Source organism: Sorex fumeus, unplaced genomic scaffold (genome assembly GCF_029834395.1).
Source record: "Sorex fumeus unplaced genomic scaffold, SorFum_2.1 ptg000122l, whole genome shotgun sequence".
Classification (NCBI taxonomy): domain Eukaryota; kingdom Metazoa; phylum Chordata; class Mammalia; order Eulipotyphla; family Soricidae; genus Sorex; species Sorex fumeus.
In genome coordinates, this window is record NW_026606179.1 from 18,982,238 (window position 1) to 19,004,560 (window position 22,323).

Consider the following 22,323-nt stretch of genomic DNA (forward strand, 5'->3'; position numbering starts at 1 on the left):
TGTAAGAATACTCGGTGCGGACAGTGCTTTAGCCGCTGGCCTTGCATGCAGCCCCCCGGATTTGATCCTGGGAGCACCGTGTATGGTCACATCCTACACATACACTCCTGAGCACAGAGCCAGGAATAGTCCTGAGGCCCCGCAAGGTCTGGCTCGAGCCTTCCTTCCCACACCCCCAGAAGAATAATCCTTGGGGTTTGGAGGGATTTTTTTTTGGGGGGTTGGGCATTCTTGGACTTAAGACCCCACCACACCGTGGGCGCTTTGACTCCAGGCAAGTTTCTGATCAGTGCCTCCCCTCTCCTGCTCGTGTTCGGCCCACTTGCCCCTGGGGTTCGATATGCAAGAACTGAGGGGCCAGGGTGGGGGACCAGGAAAAGCCGGTGATGGCCCGCTGCTTCGTGCAACGGAATCTGCCCATTCGTCCCGCGGTTTACCTCTTGGGGCAGGGGGTGGAGGGGAGGGCGGGGGCACCATTGGGTGGTCTGGGAGGAGATAGAGAGGTTCGATCCCAGGACCCGCATGGACTTGGGAGGCCACACTTGCGCGCGGAATGGAAGCATCGCGCGCCCGTACTCGGATCCAAGCGTCGGGCTGCGGCCCCGGGGCGGATCGACCGCGCGTTCCCGGCCTGCTGCGGAGACGACGGGATCGAAACTCGGGCAGCCGGGGCGGCGGCCGGCAGGAAGGAAACGCGGATTTGGGGGCGGGCAGAGGGGCCGCTAGGGCTCTTGGGGAGGTGGGGCCGGACCAGCGGAGGGGTCTGGGGGTGCGCGCGTTGGACCCTGGTCTCGGACCGCGCACGCCCCCAGCTGCAGGTAACCACATAAAAGAAAATTGTGGGGCCCTGCAAGGGGCGCGCCCACACCCCCCAAATTTCGGAGCAGGGGGACGGGACCTCCTCTCCGCCCACCCCCGGGCAGCTGGGCCCTCCCAGATCCCGCCGGATCTCGGAGCCGCGCGCCCCCCGGTGGCGCAGGACATCAGCCACTACCCGCGGGAGAGGACCGGCCACCCGGACGGCGCTGACGGGGCTCCCTGGGCGGGGCCGATCCCGGGGAGCCCCCCCTCCTCCCGCCCAGCCCCCCAAAGGACGGTGGGCAACCGGGATCCCAGCCCGCTGCCAGGTGAGCATCGAGACAGGTAGGGTGGGACCCGAGTCGGGGTCGGGGACTCGTGGCCACTAGCAGCTGGGACGTCCCGGTAATGGAGGGGCGGGTCCCCGGGCGTCTGATGCCCACCCCCGCCCCCAGCTGCCCTGGATTCAGGCTGCCCCGGCCGCCTCCAGTGCATTTCGGTCACTTAGGGGGACGCACGTTTAAACCCCCAAAGGGAGAGACGGGGCTGGGCTCTAGGGGCGTTAAGCAACCCCCCCGCCGGCGCCGCGCCCCTAAATAAAGACCCTCGACCAACACGTGTCCAGGCGCCCTCCCGCTGCATCACACCCCTTCGTCCGACCTGCAAACCCCAAGTCCTAGATGCGCCTTTGCTGGGTTGAGCACTCGGGCGCGTGGCGCGGGTGGCCGCGGGCGCCCCTGCCCATTTAAACCAAGTGGCCGTTTGTCCCCGTCTGTCGCGTCTTTGCGCCGCGCCCGCCCGGAGCCTTCCTTCAACGTTCCGCAGCTGCTGCCTTTGCTCCGCTTTCGGAGCCGCGGCGCCGGGACCAGCCTCCCTGGCAAGTCAGCAGCAGTTTTTAAATGCCCCGGGGACACCCAGGAACAAAAGACAAAGCGGACCCAGGAGGCTTTTTTCTTTGCGTTAAACAAATAATAATAAATCCTTAAAGCGGTAGCAGCTCCCTACCCCCCAGGCCAGCCAAACTGTTGCGGGAATTCGCTGAACTTTTCAAAAAGGGTGAAAGTTAACATGGTGTTGGGAGGCTCCCCCGCCTTCTTCGTCCTCCACCCCCTCCCCACCGCCCCGCGTTTTGTGCCGCTGTGTTACTTCCAAATCTTGAAAGCAAATTCTTGGCTTATTACTCATTTTTAGTAACTTGTGTACAATGGCCATTTAATTCTTGGCTTAAAATGGTGGCAACTAACTAGTTGTCCGACATACTGGAATTCCCTTGCGGTTTTTCCACCGCTACTTTTGTATCATAAAAGCATTTCTGTATTTCTGTGAGTAGAGTTTCTTGGTCCTTTAAATGTATCTGGGCTCTGCAGTCTTTTTTTTTTTTTTTTTGAGAGGCCAGGCCAACTGATCTGCTAAAAAATATTTGGGGGGAGGTGCTGAGGATCCAGTCAGATGTTTGAGGCATGAATGCTGGGTCACACACCCAAAAATATCTTTTTAAATAAAATGTTTATGTTCAGGGCAGGAGAGATAGTACAGCCAGGAGAGCGCTTGTATTGCACGTAGCTGACCTGGGTTCCATCCTTGGAACCCCATATATGGCCCTCCAATTCTGGCAGGAGTGATCTCTGAGTGCAAAGCCAGGAGTAAACCCTGAGCACAGTTGGGTATGTATGTCCCTTCCCCCGCTCCCTCCCCCCCCAAAAAAAAGAATGCACGCCAGACAGTTAAGCATCTCCCAAGCCCCTTAAATTCTGTTTTTTTTTTTTTTTCTGTGACAAATATGATTGCTGCGAAGTGGAGAATAGCACAGGGGGCCCCCACTGGATCCCAGGCAACACACTGCTCCTCCCCCAGCACAAAAGAGTGAGGCCCAAGAGTCTGGCCGGTATCATTAGGGGCCCCTGACCACTGCTTGGGAGGCCTCCCCACCCCCCAAGAGGAATCTTGAGAAGACAGGGAGATGGTACAAGTGGTAGGTCACAGCCTGGCATGAGCAGGGCCCAGAATTACATATTCAGTGCAGGGATGGGGGGGGTGGGAGGGATACTAGGATTAGTGGTGGTGGTGGAGAATGGGCACTGGTGGAGGGATGGGTACTCAATCATTGTATAACTGAAACCCAAGCACAAAAATTTGTAAGTCTACAACTTTAAAAAAAAAAAAGAAAGAAAGAAAGAAAAAAGAAAGTTGCTTTAGGAAAACTAAAAAAAAAAATGTATTATGCAAATCTTCCCAAAAAAACATTACATATTCAGCCCCTCATGGGCAGCACTGCTCTGGGCTTCTGGGCTTAAGCACTGCTAGATGTGGCTCCACAATACAATTTTATTTTTATTTACTTATTTTTTGGTTTGGGGGTCACACCTAGCGGTGCTCAGGGCTTACTCCTAGCTCTGCACTCAGGAATCACTCCTGATGGTCTCAGAGGACCATAGGAGGTGCCGGGGATCAAACTCAGGTGCAAGGCAAGCACCCTGCCTGTTGTATACAATTGCTCTGGCCTCACATTATTATTTTTTTTAATTGTATTATGAGGGGCTAGAGCAATAGCACGGTGGATAGGGCACTTGCCTTCCATGTAGCCGACCCATGATCTCTGGCCTCCCATATGGTCCCCTGAGCACCACCAGAAGTAATCCCTGAGTGCAGAGTCAAGAGTAACTCCTGAGCATCACAAACAACAAAAAACATCTATAATAAAATAAAATTGCATTATGGGCCAGTACAATAGTATAGTGGATAGGGTGCTTGCCTTGTATGCGGCCAACTAGGGTTTCCTCCCAGCATCCCATCTGGTTCCCTAAGTACCAGCAGGAGTAATTCCCGAGTGAGGATCCAGGAGTAAACCCTAAGCACCACCAAACAAAACAATCCAAGAACGAAAGTCCTTAGCCAGTGAGGACCAGTTAACTGAGGACCAAGTAGATTTCTTTGAGGGCTGAGTGGATTTCTCTGAGAGGGTGAAGTGTAGCACAGAGAGACCTTTCAGAGCTCCTAATTCTTTAGTAGAATTTAAAGTATTTAAGGCCAGGGGTGGGGAGGACAAAGATAGCAGAGATAGGACATGTAGCAAAGTTTTTCTTTTGTGGGGACAAAGATAGCAGAGATAGGACATGTAGCAAAGATTTTCTTTTGTGGGGACCGGGGTGGACAAAACATGGCAGTGCTCAGGGGTAACTCCTGACTCTGCCTTCCAGAATTACTCCTGACAGGCCCAGAGGACCAGATGGGGGTGCTGGGAATTGAACTTGGGTCAGCCGCATACAAGGCAAGCGCTCTGTCCTCTCTCCTACTGGGATTTTCTTTCTTTTTTCTTTTGTTTTGGGGTGTTCAGAAAATGGTGTTCAGGGTTTACTTCTGAAAGGTGGGCTCTGGGGTTCATATTTGGTTCCAGGAATCGAACCTGGGACTGCCACTGGCAAGGTAAGCACCCTACCCTCTCTGCTACTGCTCTAGCCCTATTTCCTCTTCTTTCTTTCTTTCTTTCTTTCTTTCTTTCTTTCTTTCTTTCTTCCTTCCTTCCTTCCTTTCTTTCTTTCTTCCTCTCTTTATCTCTCTTTCTTTCCTTCTTTCTTTTCTTTTCTTTTAAAGAAATCTCGGTACCATTTTCCATAAAGATTATATGTTGGTACAGACTTTAGTCCTGTGACTTCACCCCATTATTTCTAAACCTGGCTCCTTTCAGCCAAATTTGTCTAGCCAGAGGAGCAGGTGTAGGTGTTTCAGCTGATCACAGTAATAACGCAGAGGGTGGAACCCATTCATGTCCACTGTCCCACCCTGCCTCAGCTCATCTCACTTTCCCACAAGCTCAAGGTGTGTTTGTGGGGGAGTGGGGGTGGGGGCTCTCTGTGGAAGAGAGTGATGGGAGTGATGAAGAGCCGGGAGGGGGTTAGAACACAGGCTTTGCAGGCTGAAGGCCCTGGTTCAACCCCCAGCACCCTCTGGTCCCTGAGCACCAGCAGGTGTGGCCCCCAAACTAACACGGTTCACAAACATGCTGGTGGGCCAGATGATCTGGTCCCCGGTCCATGAGCGCCACATCCAGCAATGCTTGGGACCATGTGGTGCCGGGGATCCAACTCTAGGTCTTGTGCATGCTAAATCTAATGTTTGTACTTTCAAAAGATAACCTTTGGGACTGGAGACATAGTACAGTAGGTAGAACATTTGCTTTGCATGCGGCTGATCCAGGTTTGATCTCCTGCATCCCCAGATGATCCCCAAGCCCTTCCAGGAATAATTCCTGAATGCAGAGCCACAACTTACCCCTGAGCACTGCAGGGTGTGACCCCAAAACAAAAAAAAAGGAAATAAATGATAGGGGCTGGAGCGATAGCACAGTGAGTAGGCCTTGCATGCAGGGTGTGACCCCAAAACAAAAAAAAAAAAGGAAATAAATGATAGGGGCTGGAGCAATAGCACAGTGGGTAGGCCTTGCATGTAGCCGACCCGGGTTCTATTCCCACCATCCCATATGGTCCCCCGAGCACCGCCAGGAGTAATTCCTGAGTGCAAGAGCCAGAAGTACCCCTGTGCATCGCTGAGCGTGACCCAAAAAGAAAGAAAAAAAACAAAAGAAAGAAAGAAATGATGACCTCCTTCTTAGTATTGTAGCGGTCACTTGTTTGTTTCATGCCTTCTTTTTATTCTGAAGCTGGATTCCTGAGAGAGAGTGGGAACAGCCTCTTGGCTCCTGGCCGTCTCCCACTCCTTTACTTACTGTCAAGGTGAAGACTGGGCAGTTCTTACAGCTTTGACTGCCAAGGGCAGGGGCTGACAGCATTTTTTCCTTTTCTTTCTTTTTTTTTTTTTTTTTGCTTTTGGGTCACACCTGGTGATGCTCAGGGGTTACTCCTGGTTCTGCACTCAGGAATCACTCCTGATGGTGCTCTGGGGACCATATGGGATGCCGGGGATGAAGACTGCATTGGCCATCTGCAAGGCAAATGCTCACCCGCTGTGCTATCGCTCCACCTAGGCTGACAGCTTTATCAAGGAGACATTTGCATCCACAAAAGCCAAGTCCTTGGGGTCTGGGAGATGGCTGAATGCTGCAGCACATACTTTGGAGAAAGGATCCCGGGCTCAATCCCCAGCACCTAATGGTCCCCAGCACCACTAAGCACTGTCAGGTGTCATCATGGAGCACTGCTGGGTTGGCCTGGGTAATGCTCAGCACCACAAGAACTGAGCTCCGCCAAATGTGACCCCAAAATCAATCGGATGTCCCTTCTCAGTGAACAGTTCTGTGTTTTTCAGTGACCTTAGAATAGCGGCACCAGCCCCACAGTTTTTGAGCGTGTGTGCTGCCTCCCTCGAACCCCTGTTCCCACTGTGGGTGCTGTCTTTTCCCATATCCAGCTCCAGGTAACTACAACCCCCCTTTTGTAGCACCTTGGTTTTGGATTTTGTTTGTTTGTTTTGTTTTGGGGTCACATCTGGCGATGCTCAGTGTTTACTCCTTGCTCTGTGCTCAGGGATCACTGCTGGTGGGCTTGGAGAGGGAACCATATGGAAATTCCAGGTATCAAACACAGTCAGTCACGCACAAGGCAAGTGCCTTACCCCCTGGTACCATCGCTCTGCCCTCCTTTCCTGCATCCTTCGATGCGCCTGTTCTAGGCCTGTGATGGCAATTCAGTGGTACCGTGTCTGTGTCTGGCTGGGGAAAGGAATCTCCCAGAAACCCTGCTCAAGGAATGTCTCAGCAGAGGCACTGGGAGGGGACCTGACGTGGCCCTCGGCTCTCGGGGAGGATGCCGGCTGCAGACCGTGAACCCTTGCAGGGCTGGTGGAAGCCAGACTGGGAGCGGCCGGCTGAACCGCCTTCTCCTGCCACGGCTCTCTGGCGCCCTCTACTGGAAAAATCTGTACATCGTGCCAGGCGGCGGCCGCGGAATGCAAAAGCCAAACCCGTGGGGAATTGAGGCTTCAGTGAATGGCTAGCACGCTGTGTTGGTCCGTTTATGTGAAATTCTTAAAGAGGACAGAAAAGAGATTCTTTGTTGCCTGAGATGGGGAGTTTGTTGCCTGAGATGGGGAGTCGGGGCTGCAGAGTGGGAAGGGGCGAACCTTTTGGAGTGTGAGAAATGCTCTTTGCCCTGGTTGTGGTGTGGGTCACGTGCAGTCTGTTGCACACTTATACCGGGAGTGTGATGATTTTTCAGGGAGAGAACTCCTGGCAGGGCTCCAGGGCAAAGAGACGCTAGAGATTGAACTTGGGGCTCCCTCATATAAAGCTCCATGCCTATGACCCAGCCCTTTGAGTATCTCCCCAGCCTTGAAGTTGTACATTTTATTGATGTCAATTCTACATTAATAAAGGTGACTTATTTTTTGTTTCTTCTTCTTCTTCTTCTTCTTCTTCTTCTTCTTCTTCTTCTTCTTCTTCTTTTTCTCCTTCTCCTCCTCCTCCTCCGCCTCCTCCTTCTCCTCCTCCTTCTCCTTCTCCTCCTACTCCTCCTTCTTTTTCTTCTCCTCCTCCTCCTCATAGCCACATCTACTCCTGACTGTACTCTGGGATTGCTCCGGAAACCACTGTGAGGGCTCCTTTCCCTCTCCTGTTCAGAGCAACAGCCTGAGATCCTGGGAACCCCCAGGTGCCTTATGCCACCTATAGAAGGATCCTAATAGAATATCCAGGTACTGAGTTTTTATTTATCTAATTTTTGTGTTTTATTTGGGACCACACTTGGCAGTGCTCAGGGGTTACTCCTGACTCTGCACTTAGGAATCACTCACGGTGGTATAGAGGGGCCATATGGGATGCTAGGGGCCTAACCCGGGTTGGCCACATGCAAGGGAAGCGTCTTGCCCGCTATACTATACTATGCCCTGATTCTTCATTTATTTTTATTATTTTATTTTGGGGCCACACTTTGGAATACTCAGAGGACTATATGCTGGGCTGGGGACTGAATGGGATTCAGTAGTCCACCATGCAAGTGCCTCAACCCCTGCACTCCTACCATAGAGTCTTCAAGAATTGGATCCAGGGGTTGGAGAGATGATACAGCATGTCAGGCGCTTGCCTGGTTCATACCCAACCCAGCTGCATGGACATAACACATCTCATTGCCCTGCGCAAGTCTCCCAAACAAACAGAATTTTGTCTTCTGATTTCTTTTCTGTTCTTTTTTTTTAATCTTTTTGGTTTATAACTGATGGAGCTCAGGGCTTACTCCTGGCTCTGTGTTCAGGGCTCACTCCTCTTAGGGCTCAGAGGACCATATGTAGTCCTGGGGACAGAACCCCAATTGGCTGCATGAAAGATGAGTGCACCCCTACCTGCTGTATGATCTATGGTTCTGTTTATGATATTTTATTTTTGTTTTGGGGTAAGTAAGCCAGGGCTTACTCCTGGCTCTGGAATCAGAACATTCAGGAATCACTCCTGGCATGGCGGTGCTCTGAGGATTGAACCTGAGTTGGCTGCATGCAAGGCAAGCTCCCTTCCTGCTGTATTATTGCTCTGGTCCCATCTGGCCCTGTTTTGGGTTTGCCACACGTGACTGTGCTCAGGAGCTCCCCACAGCTCAGTGCTCAGGAATCACTTCCAGAAGTGCTCTGGAATAAACTCAGGCCTCCGACATGCAAAGTGCACTCTCAAGTCCTTGAGCTACCTCTCTGGCCTTCAGACAAGTATTTTGGAAATCATAAGGTTCATCTCTTGAAGGTCCTGCTTCTCAGTGAAGTATTGCTGCCCTTGGTGGTGAGGGGTCTCCCAGCTCCGGAAAGCCCAGGGTGCCTGTGGCCGGCACATTCCTCAGGAAAGTGCTCCGGGAATTGCTCTCTGGTGAGTTGCACACCCGAGCTTGTCAAGTGCAGCAGGTGCTCAGCATCTGGGGAAAAGCACAGCCTCACCTTCAACCCCCTCCAGACACTCCAGTGCCCCCTCCACTTCTGTCTCACGCAGGTGTCCATGAATCACGTGACTGATCCAGGTCTATTACTGTTGTTTTGGGGCCACCCCTGGTGATGATCAGGGGTTCCTCCTGGCTCTGAACTCAGGAACCACTCCTGGCGATGCTCAGGGAACCATATGGGATGCTGGGGATCGAACCTGGGTCTGCCACATGCAAGGCAAGCACTCTGCCTGCTGTCTTACCACTTCGGCCCCATCTGGGCTTGTCTTTTTTGTTGTTGTTGTTTGTTTTTTTGTTTTTTGGGTCAGACCCAGCAATGTTCAGGGGTTACTTCTGGTTCTGCACTCAAGAATTATTCCTGGCAGTGCTTGGGGGGACCATCTGGCATTCTGGAGATCAAACCCAGGTTGACTGCATGCAAGGCAAATGCCCTTCCCGCCTGCTGCACTATTGCTCTGGCCCCTTATCATCATTATTGTTATTATTATTTGACTATTGGGCTGCATCCAGGGATGCTCAGCGCTTCCTCCTGGCTCTGCTGTCAAGGATCCTTCCTGGCAGGGTTCAGAGCACCATGTGCAATGCTTGGGTATCGAATCTGAGTCAGCCGTGAGCAAGGCAAAAGCCTTCCTCCCTTATTATCTCCCCGACCTCAATCCAGACTTATTTCTTAACTCGACCGTCATCAATTTATTTAAAAGTGATCGTGTGGACGGGAGGTGAGCGCTTCCTGGCCTTTGATCTCCGGCGCCAACTCTACATCATTGAGGCTGTTTAACCCGGGTAACCTCGGAGGCTCATGCTGTCCTTTAGACATAATGGAATTTGTGAGACGATCCCACGTCCATGCCCGGCACAGCGGTTTGACAGAGGCCAGTCCAGGTCATCAGATGAAAATAATGTGCCTCCTGGGGTGCCCCGTCCCTTTTATGGCAGCCTCCGGCATAATTTAGTGTTTCCTATTCAGTTAGTTTCAAGCTTCATTATGAGACACCACCAGCTTTCTGGGAGCGCTGGGCCACTGTGCCCTCCTTTCATCCTCCCCACAGCCCGGCTACTCCTCAGTGTCAGAAGGGGAAACTGAGGCCCGCAGCCAGGATGGAACCTGCCCCTGTTCACAGCAGGAAGCCCGGGAAAGCACCTTCTCTGGGGCTGATCTCCAGTTCAGACTAGAGGGAGTGTTTCTCCTTGCTCTGCCTCAGTCTCCTCATCGGTGAAGCAGATTTTCCAATGTGGGAGTTTCCTGGAATGAGTCTTCACTGAACTGGCCTGGCCCCTGGCAGGAGCGGGCGAAGGAGCGAGAGTTCTGCCCACGTGGCTCATCCAGTGTGGTCAGGGAGCCAGAAAATAATTAGGTAAATGGGATGTGTTCAGGGGCCAGAGTGACAGTACAGTGGATCAGGTACTTGCCTTGCAAGAGGCCAACCTTGGTTTGATCCCTGGCATCCCCTAGGGTTCCTCGTGCCTGCCAGGAGTGATCCCTGAACATAGAGCTATGAGTAAGCCCTGAGCACCACTGGGTGTGGCCCACACAAAAAAAAAGTTCAATGCTGGTGAGAGCTTCGAGAAAGAGGAAAAGAGAAAGGGGAGTAAGTAGTTGTGCACCCTAAAATTGGAAATAAGTAAAGAAAGGTCTCGGAGAGAAATTGCCATTTGAGGGAAGAGTTGAAGTACGGAAGTCAGCAGAAGGATCTCTGTGTCCCAATGAAGGGAACTGCCTGTAGAGGCCTTGAAGCGGGGAGAGAGGGCAGGGAGGGGAGCACGGCTGACCACATGCGGTGGGACAGGACCTGAGGGCTTGTGACCAGACCCCTCTGGGTCCCCTATGGCTGCCTGATCTGGCTGTTTGTAAGGAGCAGGCTGGAGGGGAGCAAGGAATGGAAACAGAATCCAGAACCCTAAGCCTAAGAGATCAGAGAGAAGGAGGAGGGGAGGGGCAGGGAGGGATGGTGAAGGAGAGGGGAGGGGAGGGGAGAGCAGGGGAAGAGAAGGGGCTTACGAGGCTGCAGCTCATCCAGGCTTTGCATAGATGTGGTGTCAAGTCCTCTCTCCCACCTGCCCAAATAAGGAATAGAGACCAAGGTGGCTGGGGCATCACCAGGTGTGGCCCAAACACAAAGACAGACAAACAGACAGACAGAGACAGAGGAAACATGGAGACAACAAGAGCAGACACTTTTTTGGAGAGATTCGACTGGATTTTGTTTTTTGTTTTTGCTTTTTGGGGTCATACCCCGTGATGTTCAGGGGCGATGCTCAGGGGTTACTCCTGGCTCTGCACTCAGGAATCACTCCTGATAGTGCTTGGGGGACCTTATGGGATGCTGAGGACTGAGCCTGGGTCAGCTGCATGCAAGGCAGATGCCCTCCCTGCTGTGTTATCTGTCCAGCCCCCGAGATTTGACTGCAAAGAGCAGCAGAGACACCCGGGCCGAGCAGCATGGAGAAAGGGTGGGATGGACTGTGTTCAGATGAGTGAGATGGCACAGTGGACTGCTGGGACTGGTGACACAGGGTTGGAGGGTGGGGATGAGGAAGGTGCCGGAGAAGGATGGACGGAGAGCTGGCAGGTAGAAGGAGGGATGTGGGGGAGTGGGGAGAAGGTGCAATCACTACCTGGAGAGCGGAAGACTCAATGAATTCAGGTCCTCAGGGACTGGAGCAATAATACGGCACTTGCTTTGCAATAGTGGGCACTTGCCTTGCACATTGCTGACTTGAGTGTGATCCCAGCATCCTACAAGTTCTCCGGAGCACTGCCAGGAGTGATCCCTGAGTGTAGAGCCAGGAGTAAGCCCTGAACACCACCAGGTATGACCCAAAACCCAAAAATAATAAATTTTAAAAATCCAGTTCATCTCCCCAGGGAAAAGTTGGGGAAGCCAAGGTCACTGACTCATGCCAGGAGCCAACTGGCTGTTCTTCAGCCACTTTGGTATGCAATGGGCAGGGGGCCTGGGTGGGCACAGGACTGCCTGCAGCCAGGGTCACAGATGGGAGGAAGCTGGAGGGGAAAGGGTGGTTAGTGTGTTCAGAGATGCTTACTCTGATTAACTTGGAACCAGACTGGAGGGAGATGGGGGGAGGGTGGGGAGTGGGGTGGAGTGAGAGAAAGGTTCCCAAGAGGCTGTGTGCTGACGTGACAGAGTGTAGAGTGGTGATCTGGCCAGCAACTGAGGCAGGTGATAGGGTAGTGAATTAGTTACTGTGATGAGATTCGAAGCTGGGGCATGGGGGAGGGAGAATAACCTGGAAACAGCACCAAACAGGAAGGGCCCCAAAAGGAGAGTTGGGGTGGGAGCCAGGGTGATAGTACAGCAGGTAGAGCACTTGCTTTGCGTCCGGCCATGTTGGGTTGAATCCCGGCATCCCACTTGGTCCCCCCTGCCAATAGTGATTTCAGAGTGCAGAGGCAGGCATAACCCCCGAGCAAACTAAAGGAAGGCTCAGGCCAGCAGGCAACTGCAAGATTGGGAGGAGCCTGAGGATATAGATTTTGCCAAGGATGTGCCCAAGATCAAAGGTGGAGGAATGATTTTATTCTCCCAGGGCTTCAGTGTGCTTATGGATAAAGATTTATGTTTATAAAGTGCTCAGCCTGAACCAGCACCTGCTGGCCAGAGATAACAGCGGTGGTTCGCCATCCAAATGAAGTCTCACTCAGCCAGCGGTATTTCGCTTTAGGCAGAAAATGAAGGGCCAAGAGTCCAGTCAGCAGGGTGCTTGCCTTGCATGCACCTGACCCAGGTTTGATCCCCGATATCACATATGGTCCCCTGAGCCATGCCAGGAATGATCTCTCAGCACAGAGCTAGGATTATGGGCCCCTAAACATATGAAAGAAAGAAAGAAAGAAAGAAAGAAAGAAAGAAAGAAAGAAAGAAGGAAAGAAGGAAAGAAAGAGAGAGAAAGGAAGGTAGAAAAGAAAGAAAAAAGAAAAGAAAGAAAGAGAAGGAAGGGAAGGAGGGAGGGAGGGAGGGAGGGAGGAAGGAAGAAAAGGAAGGTAGAAAAGAAAAAAAGAAACGAAAGAAAAAGACAAACAAAAACAAAAAAGAAAATGATGTGTTGGAGAGTTAGTACAGTGAGTAGGCCTCTTGCCTTGCATGCAGCTGATCCAAGTTCCATCCCCTGCACTTCACATGATCCCGAGCCCCGTCAAGAGTAATTCCTGAATGTAGAGTCAGGGGTAACCTCTGAATACCACCTGATGTGGCAAAAGGAAAAGAAAGAATAAAATACAAGAAAAAAAGACCACGAGAGGAAAACTCTCATCTTGGGGAGTCAATTGGCATGCCCTGGTTTTCACCTTCACTGTTGTTCCCGGGTTTTCCATGGAATCTGATTGGACCTGGGCGGGGGGGGGGGGGGGGGGGGGGGGGAGGGCAGGGGAGTTACAGTCAAGCCTCATGGGCCTTTCATACGGGCAGAGGTTAGGGGTGGTGGCGGCGTGGCATGCGTTGCAGACAGACCTCCCTGAACCTCGCGTGACCTTTCTCCCCCTTGTAGGGCGTCGAGGCTCGAGATGGGCGCCCGGCCCTCGAGGCGGCTGCCCGCCGAGCCAGCCTTGGCCTTGGACGAGCTGCCCCCGGAGCTGCTGGTGCAAGTGCTGAGCTACGTGCCGCCGCGAGCCCTGGTGATGTGCTGCCGTGCCGTGTGCCGCACCTGGCGCGACGTGGTGGACGGGCCCACCGTGTGGCTGCTGCAGCTGGCCCGCGACCGCAGCGCCCAGGGCCGTGCCCTCTACGCGGCCGCCCAGCGCTGCCCGCCGGCCCGCGACGAGGAGGACGAGTTCCCGCTCTGCGCCCTGGCGCGCTACTGTTTGCGCGCGCCCCTGGGCCGCAACCTCATCTTCAACTCCTGCGGAGAGCGTGGGTGTCAGGGTGGGGCCCAATCGCGAAGGACAGGGGTGGGCTGGGACTACGGGTACCCCTAGATTGGCCAAGCCCGGAGGCCCGCCTGGCCCAGGGCGGAGAGCAGCGGCCAGAAAGATACAACCTGGTAGGTAAGACCAGGTGGGCGTAGTCGGAGGGGGAGGAGTCGGGCAAACCGGGGAGAAGCCGATTGGGTGATGGTGGGGGCGGGGCCCTCGGAGATATGTGCGGCCTCATTTGATAGGCGGCGGGAAAGACAGCTGAGCTGGGGGCGGGGCCAAGCCGGAGGTGTGGGAGGGCGTGGGACCCTGGCGCCAAGAAGGAGCTAGCGTGGCCGCAGAATTAGGGCGGGTCTGAGTGACGCGGTGGGTGGCATGAGGAATGCTGACTGCTGGGAAGGCGGGTCAGCGTTGAAGCTGCAGGAGGAGTCGGGAGGGAGATGCTGGTGGGCGGGTTCAGAGGCGGGGACTCTGCCGGGGGTGGAGGCTGCTGGAACACCGGGTGGTCTAACGCTATTGTATTTCACAGAGGGCTTCAGAGGCTGGGAGGTGGAGCACGGCGGGAATGGCTGGGCGGTGGAAAAGAACCTAATCCTGGTGCCTGGGGCTCCTTCCCAGACCTGCTTTGTGACTTCTTTCGAGTGAGTGACTCTCAAGAAGACCCTCAAGAGGAGGGAGGAGGACCCTAACTCACTTTCACCATCTCACTTCTTTCCCAGTTCACTCAGAAATAGTGTTGGAGGGTCTGCCAGGTGTCTAGCACTATTTTCTATGTCAGAGAGATACGGAACATTCTGAATGATCAGGACCTACTCTTTTTTGTCTTATTGTTTTGTTTTCGTTTGGGCCCCCCCACCCCCCGCAATGCATGGGGGATCAGGGCCAGGACGTGGTGAGCTATCTCTCTGGCCCAGACCCAGAACCTAGGGTTTGTTGTTGTTTGTTTATTTGGCGGGGGGGGGGGGGGGGGGGGGGGAGGGTACACCCAGAGGTACTCAGGGCTTATTCCTGGCTCTGCACTCAGGAATCATTCCTAGTGGTGCTTGGGGGATCATATAGAGTGTTGGGGATTGAATCCATGTTGGCCTCATGGAAGGCAAGAGCCCTACCTGCTGTACTATTACTCCGACTCTAGAACCTGCTGTTTTTATTTATCTGCATTTTGGGGGGGAGTTTGTTTGTTTGGGTGCTTAGGGGTTAACCTTGGCTCTTCACTCAGGAATTACTCCTAGTGGTGCTCAGAAGACCATATGAGATGCCAGAGATTGAACCCTGGTCAGCCACATGCAGGCCAAACACCCCACCCATTGTACTATCTCTCAGCCCCTATTTGCATTTTTCATGCAGGGTAGGGAGAGTATTAAAAATGTGAAAGTAGGGACTGGAGGATAGTGCAGCAGGTAGGTAGCATGCTTTGCACACAGCTGACCCATATTCAATCCCCAGCACTCCAAATGGTCCCCTGAGCCCTACCAGGAGTGATCCCTGAATGCAGAATCAGGGATAAGGTCCCCCAAAACAAACAAGTAAATTTAAAGGCCCTGAGTATGGCTCAGCCAGAGGACATGCTTGCCCTTTGTGAAGGCCCTTGGTTTGGCACCCCCATACTCCTCTTCCCCCACCACAAACAAACAAACCATAAACAGTAAGATAGTAACAGCCACAGAAAACATCTCAAGGGCTTATGCCAGATGATAGTTCTTCTAATCCTTGAAGCAACCACCCTGTAACATAGGGAACTATAATTATCTCCACTTTTTGATGGGAAACTGAGGCACTAGAAGGTGACATCATCTAGGAAGTGGAGGAGCTGGAATCTGAGCCCAGGTAAAGTGCCCCCAGAGTTTCTGATTGTGATTAACGTTCCTGGCTGAAAAAACAAAACAGACTCCTGCTCTTTATCCTCGAACCCTGAATCCATTTCCTCACATTTTCCTAGTCCTCTTTTGGAGTCACTCACTGTGTTTGTGTGTGTGTGAGAGAGAGAGACAGACAGACAGACAGACAGACAGACAGATACTGGGGAGGGAGCTGCCTCACACATGCAAGGCAAGTTCTCTCCTGCAGAACTCCATCCCCAGCCCTGAGCCTCTCATTCTGAAGTGGCATTATCCGACTTTCTAGCGGTTGTCAGCATATTGCGGTGAAGTGGTATCTCATTGCTGTTTAATTTGCATGTTTCAATTTACTGCTAATTAAGTATCTCGTTATGTGTTTGCTTTTTCTGATTCCCTCTGTTATAAGTTGCCTGTTCATGTAGTCTAGGAGAGCTGATCGCTTAATCTTGTTGATAGACAAGAATTCCTTGTATATCCTACATGTCAGCCCCTTGTCTATTTTGGACCTGCAGAAATCTTTTGCTTTGGGGCTGTAGCAATAGCAGAACATGTAGCCTTGCACCTGCCTGACCCAGGTTTGATCCCTGGCAACCCGTATGGTCCCCCAAGCCCACCAAGAGGAATCCCTGAGCACAGCCAGGTGGTCAAAGAAAAAAAAAGAAGAAACCTTCTGCTTTGCAATTAGTATTAACAGTGTGCATGCCATTCTTGATTATTGAGCAGGAGTCTTTTCTGTTCATGTGCTCAGACCTCTCTTTTTCTCTTCTGTCTCTGCTCTTCTTTTGATTTTGTTTCTCACATTTTGTTTTTAAAAATTCTTGCCTACTGGGGGCTGAAGTGATAGCACAGCGGGTAGGACATTTGCCTTGCACGTGGCCAACCTGGGTTCGATTCGCAGCATCCCATATGGTCCTCTAAGCACCGCCAGGAGTAATTCCTGAGTGCAGAGCCAGGAGTAACCCCTGTGCATCTCTGGGTGTGACTCCCCCCCAAAAAAAAAAAATGAAAAAGAAATTTTTGCCTACTGGTTGGAGTGATAGTATAGCGGGAAAGGCACTTGCTTTGCACGCATCTGATGTGGGTTTGATCCCTGGCATCCCATATCATCCCTCAAGCCAGCCAGGAGTATTCCAACATGCAGAGCCAGGAGCAATCTCTAAGCATTGCTGGGTATAGCCCAAAAACAAACAAAAAATCTTGCCTACCCTTAGATCCTAAAACTAGTCTTGTAGGGACCAGAGAGATAGGACAGGGGTAAGGTACTTAACCTTACATGCTGCTGACCTCAGATCTATCTCCCAAGCACCACCAGGCGTCACTCCTGAGCACAGGAATAGCTCCTGAGCACCATTTGGCCCAAAACCCAAAATAAAATGAAAAGTCTCATAACTTCCTAGCTTTAGCTTTCACATTTAGCTCTTTGATCTGCCTTTAGATGTGGCGTTGAGCAAGATCCTATTTTTCCCCTCCCATATATTATGGAGCCAGTGTTCTCAAAATCCTCTACACTGAGGAACTCCCCATTTCTGGAAACTGGAGCAATACTTCCGCAAGTAGGGCATTTGTCTTGCATGTAGCTGACCTGGGTTCGATTCCCGGCAACCCATAAGGTTTCCTGAGCATAGAGACAGGAGTAAGCCCTGAGCCAAAATTTTAAAAAATCCCCATTCTCCATAGAGGAGAGGTGCGACCTTTCTCATTTATGAAGTCCCCAAGCACCCCTAGGTCTGTCCCTGAGAAGCACACTGTTCTGTTCCACTGGATCACTTGACATTATTATCGTGTGTAGGGATTTGAGGAGGGCAAGGGATACTGTCACCCATGAGCTAGTGACAGCTGGGGTGGAGCCTGGGGTGAGGGGAGAAAGGGCGAGTTCTATGGGGGCTGTTCTCTCCTGGAGGGGAACCACAGTCTCCAGTGATCTCTGGGGAGGGAGCCTGGAAGCAAAATGCCCTGGTTTTCCTCGTTCCTCACTCCCTCTGGCTCTGGGTGCTTCCTGCCAGCTGGAAAGGAGACCTGGATCCTCAGCTATGCCTGCTCTGATGTCCAGTATGTGGACATCCATAACAATCACCTTCTGGTCCCCACAAATATCGGGTTAACCCTACCCAGGTCAGCTTCTTGGATGCCCAGAGCAGGGTGAAGAATGGAGAGGCTCAAAGAGGGACACAGCAGTGTGGCTGGCCCCACCTCCATGTCACCTGATAGCCCCAGGGGTGGGCAAGGAAGGCTTCTTGGAGGAGGCAGCTTGCATGAAGGTTAGTGACTGTCCCCTCTCCCTTCCCCAGATGGTGTTTCAAGAGGCAGCTGGTGGACTTGGTAATGGAGGGCGTGTGGCAGGAGCTGCTAGACAGTGCCCAGATCGAGATCTGTGTGGCTGACTGGTGAGTAGGAACTGACCACCTGCCTCTGGAGGAGCCTCAGGGACCGCTGCAGCTCCATCAGCCCCGGAGTCAGTCATTGCCCCTTCACGGGGCAATTGGGGAGGGGGCAGGGATGCTCTCTCTGAGAGGCAGGACCCCTGGCTACTGTCCTTCCTGGCCTCTCCCCAGCAGGCCTAGTGTGATTGGGGGAGGAGATGGAGGAGAGCGGGGATCCTCACAGGCTTGTCTTGGTCTGAAGCAAACAAGCTGTGCCACCTAACCTTCACCCCAATCCCCCCAACTCAGTTCTCATCCTGAGAGTTTGTGGCTCTCCTGGGGGCTTCTGGCCCACTGAGGACTAAGGTCAGGGGAGGGGCTGGGGATGGTTTCAGGACAAGCCTTCCTCCGTCCAGCGCAGCCCCCCACACACATACACACACACCATTCCACAATGCAGGCTTCAACGCTTTTGCTTCTCCACTACAAACCCAACTTCTCTGGGGTTCTGGCACTTTCCTAGGGAACTGTATGTGCCCCTCAGTCCCTCTTCCTTACCCCACACATCCTACCCAAATCATCCCTCAGAGCTCCACCCCCACAATTGAGCTCCATCCCTAAGCAACAGGCCCCACCCCCAAGCTAACCCCGCCCCCAGAATTCCCGGGCTCCTCCCCTAGACTCCAGTCCCAGCTGCAGAGCACCCAAAATACACTCCACATTCTGGCTCCGCCCCAGGACCAGACTCCACTCCCAGGCTCTGGCTCCACCCCCAGACTCTGGCTCCACCTCCAGGCCCTGGTTTCACCCCTAATCCTGGCTCCGCCCCTAAACCCTGGCTCCACCTCCAGGCCCTGGCTCCACCCCTTGATCCTGGCTCCGCCCCTGATCCCCGACTCTACCCTAGATTCTGGCTCCACTTCCAGGCCCTGGCTCCGCCCTGTGCCCAGGCTCCTCCCTCAGTTTTCCAGGTCCCACCCCTTCCATTTGCTGTGCAGGCCAGTGCCCCTTGATCCTAGTGCAGGGCGACCCAGCCCTCAACCTCCTTCCCTCCAACCCAGCGACTTGGGTGGGTGACAGGGACATCAAGGCTCACCACCACCTGGCAGGTGGGGTGCCCGAGAGAACTGCGGCTGCATCTACCGGCTCCGGGTCCGCCTCCTGGACGAGTATGAGAATGAAGTGGTCAAGTTCTCGGCTTCCCCCAACCCGGTCCTTCAGTGGACTGAGAGAGGCTGCCGCCAGGTGGGTCAAAATGCCCCTCCGAACCACTCAGCGCTGCGCAAAGGCAGACGAGCACCCCTTCTCGGTGCTCACTTTTCATCTCTGCTTCATCAGTGCTGGCTCAGCAGTAACAGCTGATTCAGTCAACAGAGAGAGTCACCCAGCCCCATTCCACATGGTCCCGGAGACCGGTTTAGTTTCATGCCGGCACATTCATGTCTGGGGTCTGCCATCGGTGCTGGGGGAGTGCAGCACAGAATGAAAGCCCTGGCCTCTCCCCTTCTAGAGTGGAGGATGCTGAGGCAGGGAGGGTCTGAGATTGGCCTGAGGTGCAAAAGCTGTGCAAATCCCGATTCCAGCTAGACTGGCTTCCAAGCCCAGGACCCCCCAGCCCTCCCCCATCATTTGGGTAACCTTGCATGTGCTCTAGTTCCCACACGACATGCAGTGGGCATCCAGTGAGTTTGTGTAACTCACCCCAGGGAACATCAGCCTCCCTGGCTCTGCCTGCAGTGCCTGGCCAGCTGCTGTACAAAGGAGGAAGTGTTGAGGTCACAGAGATAGTACAGCAGGCAGGGCACTTTGTCTTGCACGTGGCTGACCCGGGTTCAATCCCTGGCCCCCTAAGCCCATGAAGTGTGATCCCTGAATGCAAAGCCAAGAGTAGGACCTCAGCCTAGCCAGGTGTGGCCCTGAAGCCAAATAAAATGAAATTTTAAAAAAGGAGTGGATTGCCAGAGCACATGGCACGGCGCATGGCTGCACTTCTAGGAGGCTCAGGGCCAGTGGTGGTGGGAGCGGTGGCCGCTGGGAAGGGGTGGGTGTTTGTGTAACTGGAAGCAACAGCTCAGAGACTAGAGCTTTCGGGGGCGCTGATGGAAATGTTCCCAAATTAGAGACTGGCGATGGTTGCATAACCATGATTGGACAAAAATCCCTGAATTGTCCACCTTGAATTTGTGACCCACACTCAGGCCATGTTCAGGCTCAGCAGTTTTGCAGGGACCACACCAAGTGTTTGGGGGTTGGGGGTGGGGACACTGGTCTGTGGGATAAAACCCGTTCATATCCCTAGCCCCCAATTTAAACGGTATGGGGCCATGCCTGGCTCTGTGTTCAAGGGTTCTGCCTAGAGGTACCTGGGGGGCACCTTATGTGGTACAGGGATTTGTCTCGGTTCGGGGGCCACCCCCAGCTCTGCTCCTCGCTCACGGCTGTGATCACTACTGGTGAGTTTGGGGGAATGCATGGGGTGCCAGGGCTTGAACCTGATTGGCTGCATGCTAGGCAAGTGCCCTGCCTGCTGTACTATCACTGTGGTCTCTGGTGCGGAGATCTGAACCAGTGTCTTGGCTGCAGCCACATGCAGGAGACTTAACCTTCTTGCCATCCTTTCTGCCCTGCTATGTGAATTTTATCACAGTTAAAAATGATTGCGGGGGATATTGGAGCAATAGCACAGCAGGTAGGGAGTTTGCCTTGCACGCGGCCGACCCGGGTTCGACTCCCAGCATCTCATATGGTTCTCTGAGCACTGCCAGGAGTTATTCCTGAGTGCAAAGCCAGGAATAACCCCTGTGCATCACCGGGTGTGACCCAAAAAGCAAGAAAAAAAAAAAACCTGCGGAGCCAATAGTTCAGAGGCTGGTGCGCAAGCCTGGCACGCATGAAACCCTGCTTCTGTCCCTCGTGTTCCATACCCAGCACAGCTGCCCCAAAGTACCACCAGGTACAGTCTATGGCTCCAGCACTGGCTCCAGGGGTCACCAGCAGGCCCATACCACCACACTGAGGCTCACTGGGACTGGCACCTGAGCACCAATGGGGAGATTTGAACCAGTGTCTTGGTTGCGGCCACATGCAGGAGACTTAACCTGCATCTCCCAAACTTGCAAAAGATACAAGAGATTCAAGCCAAAGTCCTCGGGTGGTCCATGGATAGCCCAAGGCTTGGGCAGCCCATTACCCAACTGACCCCTCTCCCCAGCTCCTCCAAGCATTTTTCTGCCTCAGGCGTCTGCACCTGTGTGAGGGACATGAGGCCTCAGCCCCACTCTAGAGCCTGCTGAGACCTCCTTCTCCACATTCTTATCTCTGCCCGCACTGTCCATGTATTTGTTTTTTTTTTTTGGGGGGGGGGGGGAGGCATGCCAGACATTGCTCAGGGTTTACTCCTGCACTCAGAAATCATTCCTGGCAGTGCTCGGGGACCCTACGGGATGCCAGGGATTGAATCCGGACTGTCTGCATGCAAGGCAAGTGCTTTACCTGCTGTTTCTCCCACCCATACCCCCCCCCAAGACCAGCACCCCATGTCTTCAGGTGTCCCTGGGGATCTGCTTCCCAGAGCTGGGTCTTGGGGTCTGGCCCCTCATGCTCTTCCTCTCCTGCCCCACAGGTCTCCCACGTGTTCTCCAACTTCGGCAAGGGCATCCGCTATGTGTCCTTTGAGCAGTATGGGCGAGACACACGGTCCTGGGCAGGACACTACGGTGCGCTGGTCACTCACTCCAGTGTGCGAGTCAGGCTGCGCCTGTCCTAGCCGCTCTCCCGCCGCTACCACCACCACCACCACTACCACCGCAGGCAGGAACCGAAGGATGCCCAGGGGCAGTGGGGGCATGTGCGTGCCAAGTGGCCTGGCCTTGGCACAGCGCCCATGAACCCCACTTGCTGCTGCTTCAGCAGGTCGGTCTCTGTGTCCTGAGACAAATCAGGGACTCAGCTGTTCCCAGCTTCCTTGGCCTCCGGCTGGGATGGCAGGTGTTAAGAACTCAACGCCCGGATGGGCCTGCCAGCAACGTCAGCTGTCAGCGAACCAACCAGCAAAGTGCCCTCCTGGGCTGGCTTCCTCCCCAGGGGGCTGCGAGATGCCCATCAGGACGAGGACTGGGGTGTCGCCGGAGCAAGCTGACTGCGGGCAGGAAGCAGGCATGGGGGAGGGGGGCAGTCTGTCCCTGAAAGGAGGGACAGGGACACTGAAGAAAACCCTACTTGGGGGATTTCTGGGGTGCAAACCCCCTCTTGGGCCAGCACAATACCGGGGCAGTTCCGGGGCTGATCCTCTGCCTCCCAGGACACACCCCCACGTGCACTGCAAAGGAGAGAGCTCCAGGCCCAACTTCCCCGACTCTCCCACGGGACACCGGACAATAAAATGGGTGCCAAATGTGAGATGCTGTTCTATGATTGGTGCCCCTGGGAGCAACCCCCTGCCAGGCGATGTGTGGCCCTCGTGTGCCCAGCACAGCTCAGGCTGGAGGCTCAGGGACATGCCCTGGGGCACCTGGCCAGGAAGTCACAGATGGCCACCTGGGGGGTGCTATGAAACTGGGCCCAGATCTTCACATTGAGCATGGTACAGG

At 53.7% G+C, this 22,323-nt stretch overlaps 1 protein-coding gene across 1 annotated transcript; it reads left to right on the top strand.

Annotated features, from left to right (window-relative positions):
• The first annotated feature begins 879 nt into the window (after positions 1-879).
• FBXO17 (F-box protein 17) lies at positions 880-21,751 on the top strand. Its single transcript, XM_056136721.1, has 7 exons — positions 880-1,127; positions 8,477-8,596; positions 13,173-13,534; positions 14,066-14,177; positions 17,663-17,758; positions 18,844-18,979; positions 21,357-21,751. Exons 3-7 carry the CDS (start codon positions 13,189-13,191, stop codon positions 21,498-21,500), a joined length of 834 nt encoding a protein of 277 aa, XP_055992696.1. The 5' UTR covers positions 880-1,127; positions 8,477-8,596; positions 13,173-13,188; the 3' UTR covers positions 21,501-21,751.
• The last annotated feature ends 572 nt before the right edge of the window (positions 21,752-22,323 follow it).

Bases quoted from the DNA above. Each gene is read 5' to 3' on its own strand.
- FBXO17 (XM_056136721.1), top strand. From the start codon at position 13,189: ATGGGCGCCCGGCCCTCGAGGCGGCTGCCCGCCGAGCCAGCCTTGGCC. The intron at 13,535-14,065 runs GTGGGTGTCAGG...TGTATTTCACAG, and splicing joins CTTCAACTCCTGCGGAGAGC to AGGGCTTCAGAGGCTGGGAG. The intron at 14,178-17,662 runs GTGAGTGACTCT...TCCCTTCCCCAG, and splicing joins TGCTTTGTGACTTCTTTCGA to ATGGTGTTTCAAGAGGCAGC.